This window comes from Emys orbicularis, chromosome 6 (assembly GCF_028017835.1).
Source record: "Emys orbicularis isolate rEmyOrb1 chromosome 6, rEmyOrb1.hap1, whole genome shotgun sequence".
In the NCBI taxonomy this organism is placed as follows: Eukaryota; Metazoa; Chordata; order Testudines; family Emydidae; genus Emys; species Emys orbicularis.
In genome coordinates this window covers 91,704,811-91,724,688 of record NC_088688.1, presented here as the reverse complement: position 1 = coordinate 91,724,688, position 19,878 = coordinate 91,704,811, and the positions used below count along the sequence as shown (strand labels likewise).

The following is a 19,878-nucleotide window of genomic DNA, read 5'->3' as shown; positions in this document are numbered from 1 at the left end:
AGCCCCCACTGAGATCAGTGGATGCCCAAGTGCAGAATATGTAAGAGACTATCTTCAATGTGGTTGCAGATCACAGAGAAGATTTTAATCTAAACAACCATTTTTCTTCTATTTTATGTCCAGTAAGCAAATAAAATAATTTTCTAGTAAACCTTATGCTGTTTTGCACCTAATGGATTTTTGTAATTTAGTCTGTAAAATAATTCATCTGCTTCTTTAGACTACAGATCACATCTACCTGTAAAATTTCAAGTAATCTTGTCACGAATATCATACCTGATCCTACAAGTGGCTCCCCATGGGTACATCCCACATGAAGTTCACCACAGGACTGGGTTCTACATTCACAAAATTGCAGGGAAAAATACAGCTGACCACTTCAACCTTATTTTATATAGGTTCTTCGTCCATGCTGTCAAACTCCTAGGGGCAATTTGGGTTTATTGTCCAGAGTGCATGGAATAGTGCATGGTAGTATAAATTTCTAAATCAGCCATGAAGTGGGAAGGGGAGCATGAAAAGCAGTGAAAATGCTACAGTCCTCTGCAGATGTCCTGAGGCCCACGGGATCTCCCATATATCAAGATGTGTGAGTATTTGGAGGATCATACCCCCTGCTCACTCTGCAAGCAGCAAAACACCCCGTATCCCCCACAGAAACTTCAAAAGTTGGAACACAGAGTTTCTGGCCCTTACCCAAACTTTTCCTGCTAAAGAGATGATTTGGCTCTCAGTTTGCCATTGAAAATATGGAAGGCCAGGGGAAAATGGCTGAATATCCAGAAACGACTGTTTATATTGGCCAAGATTTTTCAAATCTGAGTGCCTAAAGTTAGGCTCTTAAATCCAGATTTATGTACCAAATCAACTAGCCTTATTTTTCAAAAATACTAAAGATGAATCTCCAAATACTGATCTGCTGAGTACTACGCATGTTTGAAAATCAGACCACTAAATGTTAACCCTTATATGATATTTACAAAATAAAATGCTAATCTGACAATAATGTTTTTATTTCATCTACTTTGCACAGAAATATTTTATACTGTATTTTTTTACGACAACCAAATGATTCAAGATCTGTTTCTAAAACATGATTTAGAGAATAACACGAAGGTTTGCTGAAATAATCCACCTTTAACATTGGTTTGTTTTATTTCCCCTGTAGTGATATTGGTTTCAGTAGCAGATAATCATGGATTATGGCTGATTCAATATTATCTTTTAGACCTTAAAGGGACTTTGGGTGTTCTAATTTTAACAACACAATTATAGATAAGACACACTTCTAGTCTTTTAATATGACTATGTAGGGATTAAGAGTTAGGAGTGCATGAGGCCCTTGGGTTTGAATTAATGGCACAAAAATGAGTAACGCTTTTTTTTTTTTTTTAAAAACGAAGCAAGAACAGTGAAACGAACTGACATTTAAAAAAAAATAAGTTTGTGCCAAAGTAGATCTGAGAAACCTACGGACCTATTTGTCTTCCCATGCACAATCCTACATACTTCCATGGAGCAAGCTGATGCACAGCCCATCTCTAGGACAAACAGGGGTTTTTGAGATCCTCTCGAATGCTCTTCTGCAGGCTGCTCTGAACCCCTTGCTTTTTCTCTCCACACAATACAGTTACAGCAGTTTAAACATCCCTAAATTTCAAACTAAATAAATAAAATAAATCACCACTAGTACAGCTGATTAAAGTGGACATTACTCTCCCCCTATAATACTGTAACCCTGGAGGGTTGGCAAAAACAAAAAAACAAAAAAACAGTTTAAATAGTGTGTCTGCCCCAGAGTGAGTGTGAGATGGGAGAAGCGAATCTGCTGTTCCCACTACAGTACTCAGTCCCCCTGTGCCTCTCATATTGTGCACATCTCGCCGCGCTGAGTGAGGGCACGTCTTCACTACCCGCCGGATCGGCGGGTAGCAATCGGTCTATCGGGGATCGACTTATCGCGTCTAGTGAAGACGCGATAAAATCGATCCCTGATGGCTCTGCCGTCGACTCCGGAAATCCACCGCGGCAAGAGGCGGTAGCGGAGTCGACGGCGGCGCAGCAGCGGTCGACTTGCCGCCGTCCTCACAGCCAGGTAAGTCGACCTAAAATACGCCACTTCAGCTATGCTATTCACGTAGCTGAAGTTGCGTATCTTAGGTCGACCCCCCGCTGTAGTGTAGACCTAGCCTGAGATTCTACTGTGCCTGTACTGTTTAAAGAGACAGTACGTATTTTTCGTACTGTATAACATGGCCCCTAAATGCAAGGCACCTACTTCTGGTGCTCAACCGAAGAAACAGCGATGTGTTCCAACGCTGGATGAAAAACTGGCTGTGTTGGACTTATTGAGAGACGGTATGTCCATCGCCAACGTGGCGCGTAAATACGGCCGCAACGAATCTAGCATCCGTGCCATCAAGATTCGAGAGACAGAAATTCGTCAAGCTGTGGCATCAAGTGCTCCAGTAACTGCTAAGATGACGAGCCAAGTGCGTGATAAGACTTTAGTGAAGACTGAAAAGGCATTAAACTTATGGCTGGAAGACATGAACCGTAAACATGTGCCTATCAATGGCAACATGTTGCAAGAAAAGGCTCTTAGCATCTATGCGCTGTTCAAACCTCCCGCCGAAGAGGGACAGCCTTCTGATAAGAAGGAATTCAAAGCCAGCCAAGGTTGGCTTAACAGTTTTAGGAACCGCTTCAACCTCAAAAACGTGCAGACTACTGATGAAGCTGCATCTGCCAATGAGGAGGCAGCAAAAGCCTACCCCGAACAATTAAAGAAAATCATAGAGGAAAGGGGCTATCTTCCAGAACAAGTTTTTAATGCTAACGAGACTGGGCTCTTCTGGAAAAAAATGCTCACCCGCACTTACATTTCGAAATCAGAAAGACAAGCCCCTGGCTTCAAAGCAGCTAAAGACCGTGTGACTGTGTTGCTTTGTGGAAATGCAGCTGGGCATTTAATAAAGCCGGGCTTGCTCTACAGGGCTGCAAATCCCCGTGCCCTAAAAGGCAAGAACAAAAATCTCCTGCCTATGTTCTGGAAATCAAATAAAAAGGCTTTGGTGACGGCAGCATTATTTCTGGATTGGTTCCACAAGTGTTTCATTCTGGAGGTCAAGCAGTACCTTGAAGAGAAAGGCCTTGACTTTAAAGTGTTGCTGATCGTAGACAATGCTCCTGGCCACTCTGCGGCACTCCGGTTTGCGCATAACGACGTTGAAGTCGTCTTTCTCCCCCCCAATACCACCTCCATCTTCCAACCTCTTGACCAAGGCGTCATTAGCTGTTTCAAGGCCATGTACACAAGGCTTACATTCTCACGGATCCTTACCGCTGTGGATGCTGATCCCAATGTTAATGTGATGGAGTGTTGGAAGTCCTTCAACACTGCTGATTGCATCACTTATATTAAACAGGCAATGGATGCAATCAAGCCTGAAACAGTCAATGCATGTTGGTGAAACCTATGGGAAGACTGTGTGAATGATTTTAAGGGTTTCCCGACCATTGACAAAGAAGTGCAACTCATTGTTCAGGTAGCCAGGCAAGTGGGTGGTGATGGCTTCGTCGACATCCTCGAGGAAGAAATTGAGGAATTAATTGAGCGCCATAGAGAAACATTGACTAACGAAGAGTTAGAGGAACTGATAAAATCATCTACAGAAGACGAAGATGATGATGAACAGGAAGAGCCAGCAACTTGGAATCTTCATAAATTTTCTGAAGTGTTCCAAGCGGCGAAACACTTGAATGATTTAATTTCTGAATATGATCCTTCTATGGAACAAAGCCTCAAAATCACACGTAGTATTACGGATGATTTGAGACCGTATCAAGAAATGTTTGAGGAGCTCAAGAGACAACAGCGACAGTTGCAAATCGCCATGTTTTTAAAGAAAAAACAACCAGCAGCAGCAGAGCCTACACAATCAACTTCTCGAGCTGAACCAGAGCCAACCACTTCGTCTACGACTCGCTCTCCGTCACCCAAGCCTGGCCCATCGTCTCCTGGATCGACATCAAGCCCTGACGACTCAATGATAGTGTTGTCAGGGGAAGAGGAAGACTAATCATTGGAGTGTGTACAGTACAAGACTAGCAAGAATATCCAGGGTGACTAGTGACTGTTCAGGTTTACAGCACTGCACGGTACTGTACTGTTTTCATTTTTTATTCTTTCATGCTTCTGTCTCTCTGTTATGGTATTAAAAATTCTTTAAAATTATATTTTGCATATGTAGTCTATTATATACTGTACTGTACATTGCGGTATACAATACATAGTACTGTACAGGGTTGTATACACCAAATTGTACATTATGGGTGATTTAAGGGATTTTCAAGGGTCATTTTGACTATACGCGGTTTTCGCTTTATACGCTGACCGCGGAACGTAACCCCAGCGTAAGAGGAGACAGACCTGTATATGGTAAAAATGAGAAAGTAAGCAACTCTTCAGTAATAGCATGCTGTGACTACTTTTATATTTTTATGTCTGATTTTCTAAGCAAGTAATTTTTAAGTGAGGTGAAACTTGAGGTATGCAAGACAAATCAGACTCCTGAAAGGGGTACAATATGGAAAGGTTGAGAGCCACTGCATTAGCAGTTTGAAACACTTTTCACAATTAAAGCCACCTACAGCTTCGCAGTTAAATTTACACACAGATTTTTTTATCATTTCAACATGTGTAGCCACCATTTAAGCAGACATCTAACAAGAGACCCATTAGCTTCACTGTTGGTGGCACCCACCAGGCCTTTTAACTCCTATTTAAATTCTACACCTCTTATCACTTCTCTCGGTTTTTTTCAATAAGCAAAAAAAAGTCAGCAATCTGATAGGACTTTTTTAAACATTGGCATTGAAAAGCAAGGGAAATGAGACCACCTCTTGTGAAAGCTCTTCCCCGCTCCCATCTATCTATCCATCTCTCTTTGATGATTGTAGAGTATTCTATTAAAAATTATTTCTATAAAGCTCTGTAAAGACTACAATGTAAAGTGGTTCATATTGTATATTTAGAGAGGGTCAGCATATGTCAGATTTAGCCTTGTGTATCAAACAATGCAAGAGATGTGATACCGTAAATACCATTGTATACACAGCATAGGGAGTACAAAACTAAGTACAGTTAAAGAGAAATGCTCAGAGAGAACTGTAGCTAGGATTCGTAATTTGTGCACTACAACAATGGTGGATTAGCCACTGGGCCAATGGGGCCTGTGCCCAGGGGCCCCGGCCAATTGGGGCACCCCGCACTCTGACCCACCCGACACTCCTGCCAGGGAGCGAGGTCAGGGCATGGGGGCTTGCTGCGCTCCTGCCGGGGAGTAGGGCAAGCCCCCACGCCCTGACCCCACTCCCAGCAGGAGCGCCAGGCAGGCGGGGCAGGGCAAGACTCCGCTCCGTGGCAGGCGCGCCAGGGTACTGGAGGCGGAAGGGGTGGGGAAGGGCCTCCACTTACTCTGGCCCAGGGCCCTACAAATCCCTAATCCGCCTCTGCACTACAGGACCTCACCCATTTTTTTCTTGTCATATAGTCTGTGCCTATGAGCAGGCTTGCTTTTGGGTCTAGTGATTAGAACAGGACATTAGGAGATAAGAGACCAGATTTTATTCCTGAGTCTTCTACTGACTTCATGTATGGCCTTGGGCAAGCTACTTCACCTTGCTGTGTCCCCGTTTCCATATTTAAGCAAGATACATTAATCTTCCTTGAATATGTGTGAGAATAACTTTGGTAAAGTGCTTTGATCTTTGCAGACTCCAGGTGCTATCAAGAGTGCAGCATACTATCATTATGATTCAGCTGACTCCACCACTTTTCAGGAGAGAGGCACAGTCCTATGGAGCACAACTGGGGCAGAGGTCCAGGTGCCAGAATGTCCTTAATTTTTTTCCAGTAAAGTATCTGAAAACATCCACGGCAAGAAATGTAACTCACCAGCAAGGAAAGGTACAGTGCGTGTGCGGGGATGTCCTACTGAAAAAGGGAGCGAGGGTCAAGAGGAAACAACTGTTTGCACACAGCTAAATACTGACACCTTTTATATGTGCACATGTGAGTAAATTCAGTGGGACTACTCACGTTTATATTTGAAGTATCAGGTCATTACTAAATTAAGCTTTGCTACTACAGTGGTATTATTCTCCTTATTTTAAGATGAGGAATCTGAGGCACAGAACAAATTTACCCAAGGCCATACTGCTCGTCAGTGGCAGAGCCAAGAATAAATCCTAATTCCAAGTCCCCTCTTCTAACCACTGACTGCCTCAATCTATGGTGCATTCCGTTGGAACCCACACTCTGTCACCACTCGTTTATGTTCATCAGTTAAGCTCCCAAAGAGTGCTTGGAAAAGTGAAAGATAAATATATGTTAAATAAATGCTAGCAACAGCTCAAATGTTTAGCACAGCATATGTGATGTTACGTTTTGCCGTGAACCAAGGGAGACCGATCCTGCAACGAAATGCATAATTTCTTGACTTGGTAAAGATTTACATTAAATGCACAGACAGAAAAAAATACCTGGTGAGCTCTTCTTTAATCTTCAAAGGTTCATGTGGGTAGAATTTCACTCTAAAGCACATGGTATATGGTGGATGAGCTGAAACATTATAAAAAAAAAATAAAAAGGCATGAGAACAGCAGCAAAGATCACCACCTCAATCACACTCCAGGAGAAGCTTTCAACGTTCTTACAAAATAGCCCGTGAGATGATTAGCTCTGCAATATCAGGCAGTGCACCAAACAAAAACAAAAAATAAAAAAATTCAATGAAACATATGACAGGAAAGCCCAAAGCCTATGCAGGATCCAGCCAAACTATGCAAATCAATTATTACATGGTTTTGAACCTCACAGTATTTATTGCTCAACCCATGCAGTGGAATAAAATGTAATTGTTTTTCATGTCAACTAACATAGTAAATCGGAAGCTTTAATCTCCTATCTTGTTGCAGTGAAGTGCAAATATGTCATGTATAACTGTTTTTCCTGCTAATGGTAATGCCTAAATTACAAAACAGAACAAGCCATTCATTGAATTTCATTTGTATATTTTAAGAGTGTCTGCAAACAACTTACCTGTATCTGAACTGTTTTGTAATTAGAGTGCATCATCACTATCAGATAATCAGATCTCAAACTGAATTACTGTATCAGCAATGGGATTTGATTAAGTTTAATGTTTTAATCTCTCCAAAGATGATATATGCAGTGCTTAATTACTCCAGTAAAATTACAGTAACACAATCTATATCTATTTCACTGAGCTGATATTTCAGCTGTCATTCTAGTATTTGCCTATTATACACACACACACACACATATATACATACACATATACACACACACACACACTAATATATATATTGTATATTAATGAACATAGCTTTATACTTTCTTATTTCATGCCTTAACACAGCAGCAGGGAGATTCTGTAGTTCTATTCCAATAACGTAGTTTCCAGTGAACACTTAAGTGTAACTGCAGCCCAGGGAGGCCTATTATCTAGTAAGTATCCTTTTCTGATAATCATGCTAGGGTGAGAGAACCACGAGAGCAGAGCACTACTAATGTGAAAGTAAGAGACCATGACTTATTCAGTCAGGAGGAATCACCACAGATTTTATATATAGATAGATATAGATATAGGCTGTCAAGCGATTAAAAATTAATCCTGCTGTTAAACAATAATAGAATACCATTTATTTAAATATTTGTTGATGTTTTTGACATTTTCAAATATATTGATTTCAGTTACAACACACAATACAAAGTGTACAGTCTTCACTTTATTTTTAACTAAATATTTGCACTGTAAAAAACAAAAAAAATAGTATTTTTCACTTCACCTAATACAAGTACTGTAGTGCAATCTCTTTATCATGGAAGTGCAACTTACAAACATAGAATTATGTACAAAAAACTGCATTAAAAAATAAAGCAATGTAAAACTTTAGAGCCTACAAGTCCAATCAGTCCTACTTCTTGTTCAGCCAATTGCTCAGACAACCACGTTTGTTTACATTTGCAGAAGATAATACTGCCTGCTTCTTGTTTACAATGTCACCTGAAAGCGAGAACAGGAGTTTGCATGGCACTGTTGTTACCCCTGGCGTTGCAAAATATTTAGATGCCAGATGTGCTAAAGATTCATATGTCCCTTCATGCTTCAACCACCATTACCAAGGACATGCATCCATGCTGATGACTGGTTCTGCTCAATAACGATCCAAAGCAGAGCAGACAGACATGTTCATTTTCATCATCTGAGTCAGATGTCACCAGCAGAAAGCTGATTTTCTTTTTTGGTGGTTTGGGTTCTGTAGTTTCTGCATCAGAATGTTGCTCTTATAAGACTTCTGAAAGTATGCGCCACATCTCGTCTATCTCAGATTTTGCAAGGCAATTCAGATTCTTAAATCTTGGATCGAGTGCTGTAGCTATCTATAGAAATTTCACATTGGTATCTTCTTTCCATTTTGTCAAATTTGCATTGAAAGTGTTCTTCAAATGAACATGTGCTCGGTTATCATCCGAGACTGCTATAACATGAAATATATGGCAGAATGCGGGTAAAACAGAGCAGGAGACATACAATTCTCCCCCAAGGAGTTCAGTCACAAAATTTAATTAACTCATCATTTTTTTAACGAGCGTCATCAGCATGGAAGCATGTCCTCTGGAACGATGGCCGAAGCATGAAGCGGTATATGAATCTTTAGCACATCTGGCACGCAAATATCTTGCGACACCAGCTACAACAGTGCCATGCGAACGCCTGTTCTCACTTTCAGGTGACATTGTAATTAAGAATTGGGCAGCATTATCTCCCATAAATGTAAACAAACTTGTTTCTCTTAGCGATTGGCTGAACAAGAAGTAGGACTGAGTGGACTTGTAGGCTCTAAAGTTTTACATTGTTTTGTTTTTGAGTGCAGTTATGCAGGGCTGCCCAGAGGGAGGGGGGGCAAGTGGGGCAATTTGCCCTAGGCCCCGCAGGGGCTCCCACGAGAGTTTTCAGGGGCCCCCATGAGAGTTTTCGGCAGGTCCTTCAGTGCCGCCAAACACACCCGGAGCGAGTGAAGGACCCGCTGCCGAAGACCCAGAGCTTCTTCCGCTTCGGGTCTTCGGTGGCAATTTGGCGGCGAGGGCTTCTTCCGCTCCGGGGCTTTGGCGGCAATTTGGCAGCGAGGGCTTCTTCCACTCTGGGTCTTCGGCGGCAATTTGGCGGCGAGGGCTCCTTCCACTCTGGGTCTTCGGCTGCAGTTCGGCGGTGGGTCCTTCACTCGCTCCGGGACCCGCCGCCGAAGTGCCACGAAGACCTGGAGCAGAAGGACCCCCGCCGCCAAAGACCCCAGACCCCCTGAATCCTCTGGGCGGCCCTGCAGTTATGTAACAAAAAAAAAACTACATTTGTAAGTTGCATTTTCATGATAAAGAGATTGTACTTCAGTACTTGTATGAGGTGAACTGTCCTATGATCCTAATTACAGTGTTGTTCAGACGAATGTGGCCCTATCTATCCAATCCCAGGAAAGTGACTACAAGATAACCTTAAATTCAAAGAAATATAGGATATTAGGTACAGTACTCTCTTTCCCCCCCCCCATTGATAAATGAGACAGAATCAATCAACATTTTTGGGGGGGGGACGCATACAAGTTCTCTTTCCCCCATTTTACTTTTAAAATAATTGTAAACCTAGTAAATCCTAGTAAACAATCTTTTCATTGTAAGTGATTAGCTAGTAGAGTCCTCATTTTGAGCATATTACAGCACCGAAGTCAACAGCAAGAAAAAATAATCCTCTCTCTCACACATTCCTATACATTTTATGACAGCAGGCAAGACCACAAGAACAGCAACAAACATTACTGGTTCAAGGGAAACATGATTATCAAGCTTGCCAGTCACCTTCCTAAAAAAGAATTACGTTCAACCAATCACTCAAACATTAAAAGTGGAAACAGTGACAAATAAAACAGAACTTCATTGTCAAAAGAAAATTTCTCCACCAAAAAAAACCCCCAAGGAAAATATAATTGGGTTTATAGTAGCTATAAGGCTTTTCTTTTAGAGCAGTCCTTTATCTGTCAGATAAAGACCAGCTGCTGTACAAAAAATGCCCTAAGGCTTTGTCATGATTTCCTCCTATGAGGCTTTGCCAAATTGCTTAAATATATTCATAATTATAATTATTTCAAAGGATTTTAGCACAGAGAATTGCATTGGGTGCAACTTCCTAACAATGAGGTTATTAATTCACCAGTTTATATACTAACAGAACTCGGGAGGTGAAGGAACTAAATGGAATAAAACCCACTTGAATTACACCATACATTGAAACTGTCAGCTGCAGTAAATCAAGAAACAAATTTCATGTGAAGGAACTTTACACATTACCTGGCATGTTTCCAGGCAATTCACTGTAATGTTTGTACACCACTACCTCGATATAACGCGACCCGATATAACACGAATTCGGATATAACACGGTAAAGCAGTGCTCCGAGGGTGTGGGGCTGCGCACTCCAGTGCATCAAAGCAAGTTCAATATAACGCGGTTCCACCTATAACGCGGTAAGATTTTTTGGCTCCCCAGGACAGCTTTATATCGAGCTAGAGGTGTATTTATACCCAGTTGCAGACTATACTATGTGCTAAAGCAACACTTAATTGTAAGAAGTTCTTAGTTGAAACTAGGCATCAAACATGTTTTCTAGAATAATGAGTGCCTTGTGTCCTTTCAGCACACACACTGGTGTACGAGTATCTGTCTCAAAAATGTTTCAGAGCAAACCCACCTGAAAAGCTCTGCTCTTCAAATACAAGGCAGAGAGAGTTGACTAGACAGTTTCAGGAGAATGATTTGCCTAAGAAAAACTATACACTCACTTCTTCAGTCACTTTGTTCACAGAGTGATCATCATCAAAAGCAACCCTATTCTGGAGAACAGCTATTTATATAAGAAAAATCCTCTTGAAACACAAGCTAGTGAAAAGCAGGTGTAAAAACGAATCCAGAAACTTCAGGAGGATGGGTGGCAAGTAGGGAAGCATGCCAACTGGCAGGATTTCTTAAACAAGCTGCCTTTGCATGAGGACAGAGCGACAGGGATCCATATATACCCCCAATAACACTGTTCCTTTCAACTGATAACATGGAAGAGAGGCAGGCATTGAAGTCCAAAAACAGATGTTTAAGTTATTTCTGTATTCCTGAGAATGCAAGTATGCAGAAAATTTTCTGCATACCTCAGTGATGTTCCATGTTGCCTGGGCAATGTTAACATCTTAGAAGCTAGCAGGCTTAAAAAAAAAAAAAAAGTCTAGTATCCAAATATTTTTTATTGTTCATCAACTCTGCAGAAGAATCTCTGGAGAATCCTGAACATATGCCACTATTCTGCTTCCCCTCTTGGCAAGTAAATCAAATGTTTATGCAATCCACTTGCTGAACTCATGTAAGTGAGCCTGAGAGGAGGCTAGTCTGTATGTGGTGGGTTTTTTTGGTTTTCGTTTCGGGGGAGGGGGAGGAGAAGGATACCAAATGCACCATAAATTCCACATCACAGGTTCTTCCTCAATTACTGTACAACACAGGTAGGAAGACAGCACAGCCTGTTGACAAACCTAATGATTCAAAGAATTTTAACAAGCCTTGGAAGGGATCATATGGGAAGGAATATAGGATTTTAAAAAACTACTTAAACAAGGATTCATGCAAACCCTTTCTACCCATTTTGCTTTGCATGGAGTCCACTGAATTTTTCTCAGTGTCTGTTTCTAACAGTCTGCAGAAAAGTTAGAACCAAACTCAAGTAAAATCAAGTTTCAGACAGTTTTTAAAACTCGGAGCACTTAGGGTATATGTCTACACTTCAATTAGACACCCATAGCTGGCCCATGCCAGCTGACTTGGGTTCATGGGGCTCAGGCTAAGGGGCTGTTTAATTGTGGTGTACATGTTTGGGCTCAGGCTGCAGCCCAAGCTCGTGGACCCCCAACCCTGCAAGGTCCTAGAGCCCAGGCTCCAGTCTGAGCCCAAACATCTACCACGCAATTAAACAGTCCCTTACAGCCCAAGCCCAAGTCAGCTGGGCTGTAATGTACCCTTAGACCAGTGGTTCCCAAACTGGGGTTCGTGAACCCTTGGAGGTTCGCGAAATATTACAGGGGGCTCTCAGGAAAAAATTCCCTAATGGCGGACAGAGCTGTCCCTAGGAAGCCCGGGCACCATGGGGCCAGCAGCCCGGAGCCCCTGGACTTCCAAGAGCTAAGCAGATCAAACCAACATATCTATCACACTGAGGAGATTTAAACTTCAAGACTCCTTATAAGAAATGGAAAGGGAGGTGGATATTTTTTGCTGTTTTTAAAATTAAATAGGCAGCTAGTATTGTTTTTAAAATTATTATGAAGAACAAGTTTAAGCTTTGTTGTAACGTGCGTTGTTTGCCTGGACTGCTCAAGACCTGAATGCTTGTGTAGGAGGAACTCTTTAAGTTGGCTTCTTAAATACTTCCATGCTGGTTTCACATCTGATACTCCTTGATGAAACATAGGAGCCTTGTCTTATAACAGGCTTCTTCAAAGTGATACAAGGTATGAAAGTGAGATCTTGGAAGAGTGTTGCCGTTTTCATAATGTAATAAAAATACTGTAATGATAAATAATAATTAATAAATAGTGTGTAATAAGCATGTCATAAAAACAAATTTTATATTTCCAAGATCACTGCTTTTATAATTTATACTCAGGTAAAGGAGAAAATCCCTGGAAATATTCATTTTTAGGAGGGGGTTTGCAAGACTTGACATTTTAGTGAAAGGGGTTCACAGGTTGTTAAAGTTTGGGAACCACTGCCTTAGACAAACCTGGCCTTTGGTTTAGGTTTCACTGCAACAATGAAAGTCAGGTGAGCTTTGCTTGATTTAAGATTTTGTTATGAAGTTCTGAACAGGTCTAATTTCTGCATCTCTCTTCATTCTGGACTACCTAACTTCATCTCTTCTCGGGAGCATCAGGTGCACATGTTCTGAGAGAGCTGCTGCCCGACCCCTTTTGGCTGGCATAGCAAACAAATTACAGTACTCCCAGACAGCGATGTCATTAAGAGTGGAGGTGGTGAGAGATTAACAAATTGCAATGGCACCCTGCCAAGAATATCATTCCAGCTCATCCTAGGAGCCAGGCTGCTGAAGCTTAATGTGAACTCTGATTTTGTGCATGGTAGAGCAATGTGTTACCAATCAAGCCACAGAACTGATCTTCACAGATTTTCTTCCTTCTACCATATCATTTCCTTCCATAACAATTACAAAGGCCAGTCGGGAACTAGACCCCCATAGGACTCAATGTTTCACCCCAATGAACCAAGTTTACAGAATGGCTACAATATGTAGTACACACACAATTTACTTTAAAAACAAACAAACAAAAAGGTTGGACAAATAGCACCCTGGAATTCAACAGCAGTGCTGAGTGTGGTCAATAGGAGCCATTCTGGCATAACCAGGGGCAGAATTTACCTCAAGAAGCTTGGCGGGGTGGTGGAGGGAGAAGGAAACTTTATAGATCAACATTTTGGGAGGCGAGAGGAGGGAGTGTTGCTTTCTCTTTATGACTCTTAAAATAGCAAATTCACCCCAAGGACAGATGTGTACAGAAGAGAACAAAAATGTCATTCTTAGTTCTACAAAGACATGTCTACCCTACTTACCAAAGGGGCACCTTTGAGAATTTTCCAATAATACATTAGCATAAGTTGATCCCACTGGCAAGAAGTCTGAAGTGTGCAGCACAAACCTATTGATTGCTAGCCGTGGACAGATTTTTGACCAGTACAAAATGAAACTGGCAGTAGTTCAAGGAATTAGAGACCCTTCAAAGCCTTATACAGCATGTTTCCTTTCACAGGCAGAACTAAGGGCAGTAAAAATGGCAAGGGGGTATACTTAGAACTTGTGCACCATATGTTCTGATGCACTCCACTTACTAATGAAGGTGGAAAACTAAAAGTAATATGCTAGGAGAAAGACTGGGTGCTGTGGCAGCACTCATACCGTGTTGTCCCAAAACAGGCTAATGTATTGCCACATGACAAAACAGAGCATGTTCAGAGATTCCTCCCCACTTCCAGGTATTCTTACTAGATATAAACAACACTTTTACCATAGTTAAAGAGGAGGAAATTGCAGAGCATCATATAAGAATCAATAACACTTATCCGGTGTACCTTAAGACTTTCTTACAAGAATCATTATAACCTATTGAACGTATGGCTGCTGAAATATGATAGCTATGTAACATGACTAAATATAGGGATTATGTTTGAATTGTTTTATGTATTATTCAACACCAAGAAATCTAGTCTCTGATAAAATATGCATAAGAAAACTATTCCCATCCATTCCTGTCTGCTCATCAATGCTGCACTCTCTGTGAATACAACATATAAAAAGCTTGGTACTGTGCTGGAGGAAAATTAAATCCCCACATATGCCAGCTGAGATCAAGTAAACAGCCTGCTTACAGACACAAATGGGTTTTTTCCATGCTCTTCTCTACTTTTGCTCTATCTAACCAAGAGCTTCGTAATCCTATCTAAATCTCACTGGTCAATTAAGTTTAGAACATTTTAAATCGTTAGTAGTAAGAACAGCCTATTTTTGCACCATAAGGAAACGGATGTCCCTCATGACAGTGTATCACTGTTTTCTGAATTCTCTGTATTATGCTTACTATTATTCCTAACTTTTTACATAAAGTCCCCATCTAATATATTCCATGTAAAATACTCCCTGCCATCCCTCTCCTCCAGTCCCCCAACACAGAAGTTTTTAATTGAAGGGTGTACTGTATGATCTGTTTACCAATCACTTCCTTGCTCTTGTTTTCACACTCCTCATCCTCTACTGATCTCAGGTTTTCTTTTGGCTCACCTGGAATCATGATTTCATTTATTTTTTAATTTATTTATTTATTTATTTAGTGAATACCCTTAATTTATAAAACCGGCTTTTGAATCTGAACCTCTCTGAGATACATTAGATATTGTTGATTTATACAAGAACAAAAATGCTTTCTGCTGGATAAAATGCACATTAACAGGGTGGATAAAAACAAATGATTTTTAAAAAATCGGATTTTTTTATTTAAATTTGAATTTTTTTGATAAAATGCTTTTTGAGGAAAAAATTTATCTAAAGATGGTTTTAATTAAGATATCTTTGAGCTATAATGTATCTCATCATGGAATAGGGATTATAAATTCTAATTCTATAGTATGAGACAATATACTCATGTAGTGTTTAAGAACAGTTTTGTAAATGGAGTTCCAATAGTTCATGGATTAGGGACTCAATCTTATGGGGTTCCAGGGGCTTCTGTATAGATTATTTAGGTTAATCTTTCTATCTACCCAATGGGACTCAGTGCTCAGTCCAGAAGATACCATCAGAGATGCTTAGTTTTGCAGTTCTCAAACTGTGGATTTGTCTCTCCAGAGATAACATGCTTGTTAACAGCAAAAATGTTTTAAGTAAATAAATAATATATAGAGGTGACAAACAACTAGGGTTACCATATGTCCGGCTTTTCCCGGACATGTCCGGCTTTTTGGTTCTCAAATCCCCGTCCGGGGGAATTGCCAAAAAGCCGAACATGTCGGGGAAAATACTCCCAGCTTTGTTTTGTCGGCATCCCTGCCCCAGTCCCCTGCTTACCTTAGAGCGGCTCCAGCAGGCTGCGAGCTGCAGGCGGATTCTCCTGCGGCGGCGGCGGCAGCTGCTGCTGCTCCCCCCAGACACCTCAGCTCTGTGCAGCTGAAGAGCCGAGCTGCCCGAGCGCTACCGGCTTCACGGTTTGCGGGGCAGCCCCCAGACCTCCAGACCCTGCGCCCCCGGCCGGGCACTTCCCCAGCACAGCCGGAGCCCGGGAGGGGAAGCGCCCGGCCGGGGGCTCAGGGTCTGGAGGTCTGGGGGCTGCCCGGCAAACCGTGAAGCCGGTAGCGCTCGGGCAGCTGTTTCGCGTGGCTGGGAGGGAGGAGGGGGAATGCGGGGCGCTCAGGGGAGGGGGCGGAGTTGGGGTGGGGACTTTGGGAAAGGGGCGGGGCCGGGGGAAGGGGAGGGGCGGGGCCAGGGCCCCGTGGAGTATCCTCTTTTTTTAATGTTTAAATATGGTAACCCTACAAACAACAGACCTCACCCCTATTTCCCTCTGCAAATTTGTGTACACAGAGTCAATCCCTTAGCTCTCTCTAAATCCCTTACCTCTCTCTAAAAGTGCAAAGTTTCATAAAGTTCAATGAATAGAAGATTGTTGAGGGCGGAATAGATGTGGACAAGGAGAAGAAGTCTGGAGATAAACGTGAGAAGGGAGGGACAGGCAGTAGAAACAAAAGTGAAACTGTTTGAGCAGCATATTTCAGAAGCCTTGAGGTCTTTCTGAGTGTAGCCGTCATTGATTTGAGGTCTACCATACCATTCTCTCACTAGAAGGGAAAACCTATAATGGCAGCAGGCTGTAAAAGAGATCCAGCTTGGGAATAAGAACCATTCAAGAAATATGTGTTTGCTGATGATGTTTTAAAGAAAGTCACACCAGTGAACTGGTGGAAGTCAGTGATCTTCCAATCAATACATTTGCTTACAAATTATTATTATTTTTTGCATAGTAGATAAAGGAAAACATTAAATTTCACCTCTTCAGTCTCACCACATTTTAAAATAATTAAATAGCCTCATATATAAGTAATCTGAACTCTACCACCTAATGGAATCAAACTCTACACTGAAGCATTCAGGTTTTTTTAAAAAGACTATGCCTTCAAGGGTATATGGGCAAAATTCTCCCTCCTGTCATAAACAAAGCAGGTTGACAACACTCTTTAGTGAAACAAGCAGCAGATCCCAATGACTGAATTCGAGTCTCCACAGACTATGAAGAGAACACTCTCCTCAGCTCCTGGAAGGAAATCATTGACAATCAAAGTAGTTTTGCTTACTGAACAAGACTTTGTCATCAGTCCATTTATGAAAAAAATAATCCAGGCCATAACATTTCCAAAGCAACTTGACTGACTTAGCAGCTAAAGAGCAGGCAAGGTTTTGGAAAATAGGAACCTCAAACAAATGTGAAAAGATTTAGTCTAACTTTTTAGAAATCTTTGATTAATTCCTAGTGAATGGAAACCAAAACGTCCAGTTAAATATAAGTGAACACTGTTGCAAAAAAAGCAAACATCATTCTGGGATGTATTATCACTAGGATGACCAGATGGCAAATGTGAAAAATCGGGACCGGGGTGGAGGGTAATCGGTGCCTATATAAGAAAAAGCCCCAAATATCAGTACTGTCCCTATAAAATCGGGACATCTGGTCACCCTAATTATCACCAGGAGTGTTGTAAGCAAGACATGAGAAGTAATTTTTCTGCTCTACTCTGCACTGATTAGGCCTCAACTGGAATATTGTGTCCAGTTCTGGGGGCCACATTTCAGGAAAGATATGGACAAATTGGAGAAATTCCAGAGAAGAGCAACAAAATGATTAAACGTCTAGAAAACATGATCTATGAGAGAAGATTGAAAAATTGGGTTTGTTTAGATTGGAGAAGAGAAGATTGAGAGGGGACAAAACAGTTTTCAAGTACATAAAAGGTTGTTACAAGGAAGAGGGCGAAAAATTATTCTCCTTAACCTCTGAGGGTAGGACAAGAAGCAATGGGCTTAAATTGCAGCAAGGGAGGTTTAGGTTGGACATTAGGAAAAACTTCCTGTCAGGGTGGTTAAGCACTAGAATAAGTTGCCTAGGAAGGCTGTGAAATTTTCATCTCATTAGAGATTTTTAATAACAGGTTAGCCAAACACCTATCAGGGATGGTCTAGATAATACTTAGTCCTGCCAGGAGTCCAGGGGACTGGACTAGATGACCTCTTGAGGTCCCTTCCAGTCCTAGGATTCTGTGTCACTCTCCTTTTCCCTCCCACCTCACTCCTTTTCTCTCCCTTCCGGGGGAGAGGGGAGGAGACGGACGTGGGGACAGGACAGGGGAGGGGGAGAAATAAAAAAGACTTTTTAAAATAAGACTACCCTTAAATTAATTGATAGCCAAATGTCATGTGTTGTAATTTTCTGCTTGACTGTTGCTGGTATTTAGCAGCCCACTGAAATTATCTAGCATTTGAGATTACTGGACTAAACTGATCATATAAGACTGTGTCTACACATAAAACACTAAAGCAGTACAGATGCAGCTGCACCTCTGTAGAATTTCAGTGTAGACACTTACTACAGCAATGGGAGGGAGTACTGTAGGTAATATGGAGATATACCTATCTCATAGAACTGGAAGGGACCTCAAAAGGTCATTGAGTCCAGCCCCTCTGCCTTCACTAGCAGGACCAAGTACTGATTTTGCCCCAGATCCCTAAGTAGCCCCCTCAAGGACTGAGCTCACAACCCTGCATTTAGCAGGCCAATGCTCAAACTACTGAGCTATCCCTCCCCAAGAGGCAATAGATAGGTTGACGGAAGAATTCTTATGCTGACGTACTACTGTTTACACAGGGGGTTAGTTTGATTTTAACTAAGTCTCTCGGGGGGAGGAGGTGGATTTTTCATACCACTGAGAGACATTCTATGCTTATGTAACTTTTCAGTGTGGACCAGCCTTCACACTCTGCATTGCCACAAGGCAGAAGACTCCAATTTGATTGCCACTGTGTCTTGTTTCTATAGTCTGAAAAGGACTGGGTGCACAACAGAGCCAGAGCACTCAGTTCTTTTCATGAGGGAAGGATGCACTGAATCACTCCAGAGATGTTGTCAGGCATCTGGTTTTAGTCTTAACCCAGAAAGTCTGTAGTCATAATGAAGGGCCTTGATGGTAAGTGCTGTACAGTATCAGAAGTACTGAGGATAGTGTAGAGTTCTCAGGGCTTCAGCAAGGACACAAAGGACCCTCTTGCACCAGGAAACAAACAAAACACACTATAAATGACTGCAGAGAAACAACACAACACAACTCATGGGCATTTCAAAACAGGGTACCAAGACATAAAGTGGGCTGTTAGCACTTACATTTCATTTGCTTGGAGATAGACTTGTTGGGCTCAAGCCAGTGCTGAAAAGAAAGAGCAGAGGTCAGCAGTTAACGTGTTGTACAGTACAGCACATACTTAAAATTAAGAGGCTGTGATAAACTGACACACAATATTTTCATTTTCCAGTAAAAGCTAATTTATAGGGGCACCTCAAAGGTAGAGAAAACAACTTCATTGTGTTACAGTATAACCACAGTATATATAGAGAGTATGGCACAATTATATACACGAATGATGTTCTAATAATAGAGTAAGAATTGCTATTTATTGTCTCTATTTGGCATGATAAAACAAGCATTCCAAAGAAATCCATTCAAGCAGAGTAGCTTCACTGATCAGTCCCCAGCAGCGATTTAGACCTTATTTTTTTCTCCTCTATTCCAAAGGAGATGTACATGTTTGTGAAATAAGGAGAGAGAACATTCAGAATCTAAAACCTATATTTGCTAATCCCATTAATGAACTGGATACCTAGTACAGTCCTTACAGCTGCTGCATATACTAAAACTTACACTCTCAACTCATATCAGTGTACAAGTTCCTATCCTTTTCCAGCAAGAACTGGAAACTTGATCAAAAACAAAAATGGGAAAGGACAAAGAACACATTTTAAATTGAATGGTGTCGCTAATAGGATCATACAATGCACAATGGATGATTATGGACATGTTTTGGTCTCTTCACAGCCCGTGGGGTACAGGGTAATAATGGCTAACATTAGTAAATTTTTGTCTGCTTTGGAAC

The 19,878-nt window shown here is 41.5% G+C and overlaps 1 protein-coding gene across 1 annotated transcript in view; it reads right to left on the bottom strand.

The window, feature by feature from the left end:
- Window positions 1-19,878, bottom strand: part of FRMD3 (FERM domain containing 3) — a 250,616-nt gene that overhangs the window by 116,416 nt on the left and 114,322 nt on the right. Inside the window, exons 3-4 of the mRNA XM_065406507.1 lie at window positions 19,112-19,154; window positions 6,547-6,625 (exon numbers count right to left, since the gene is read on the bottom strand). Of these exons, the coding sequence (XP_065262579.1) occupies window positions 6,547-6,625; window positions 19,112-19,154 (122 nt within the window). The remainder of the gene's footprint in view (window positions 1-6,546; window positions 6,626-19,111; window positions 19,155-19,878) is intronic.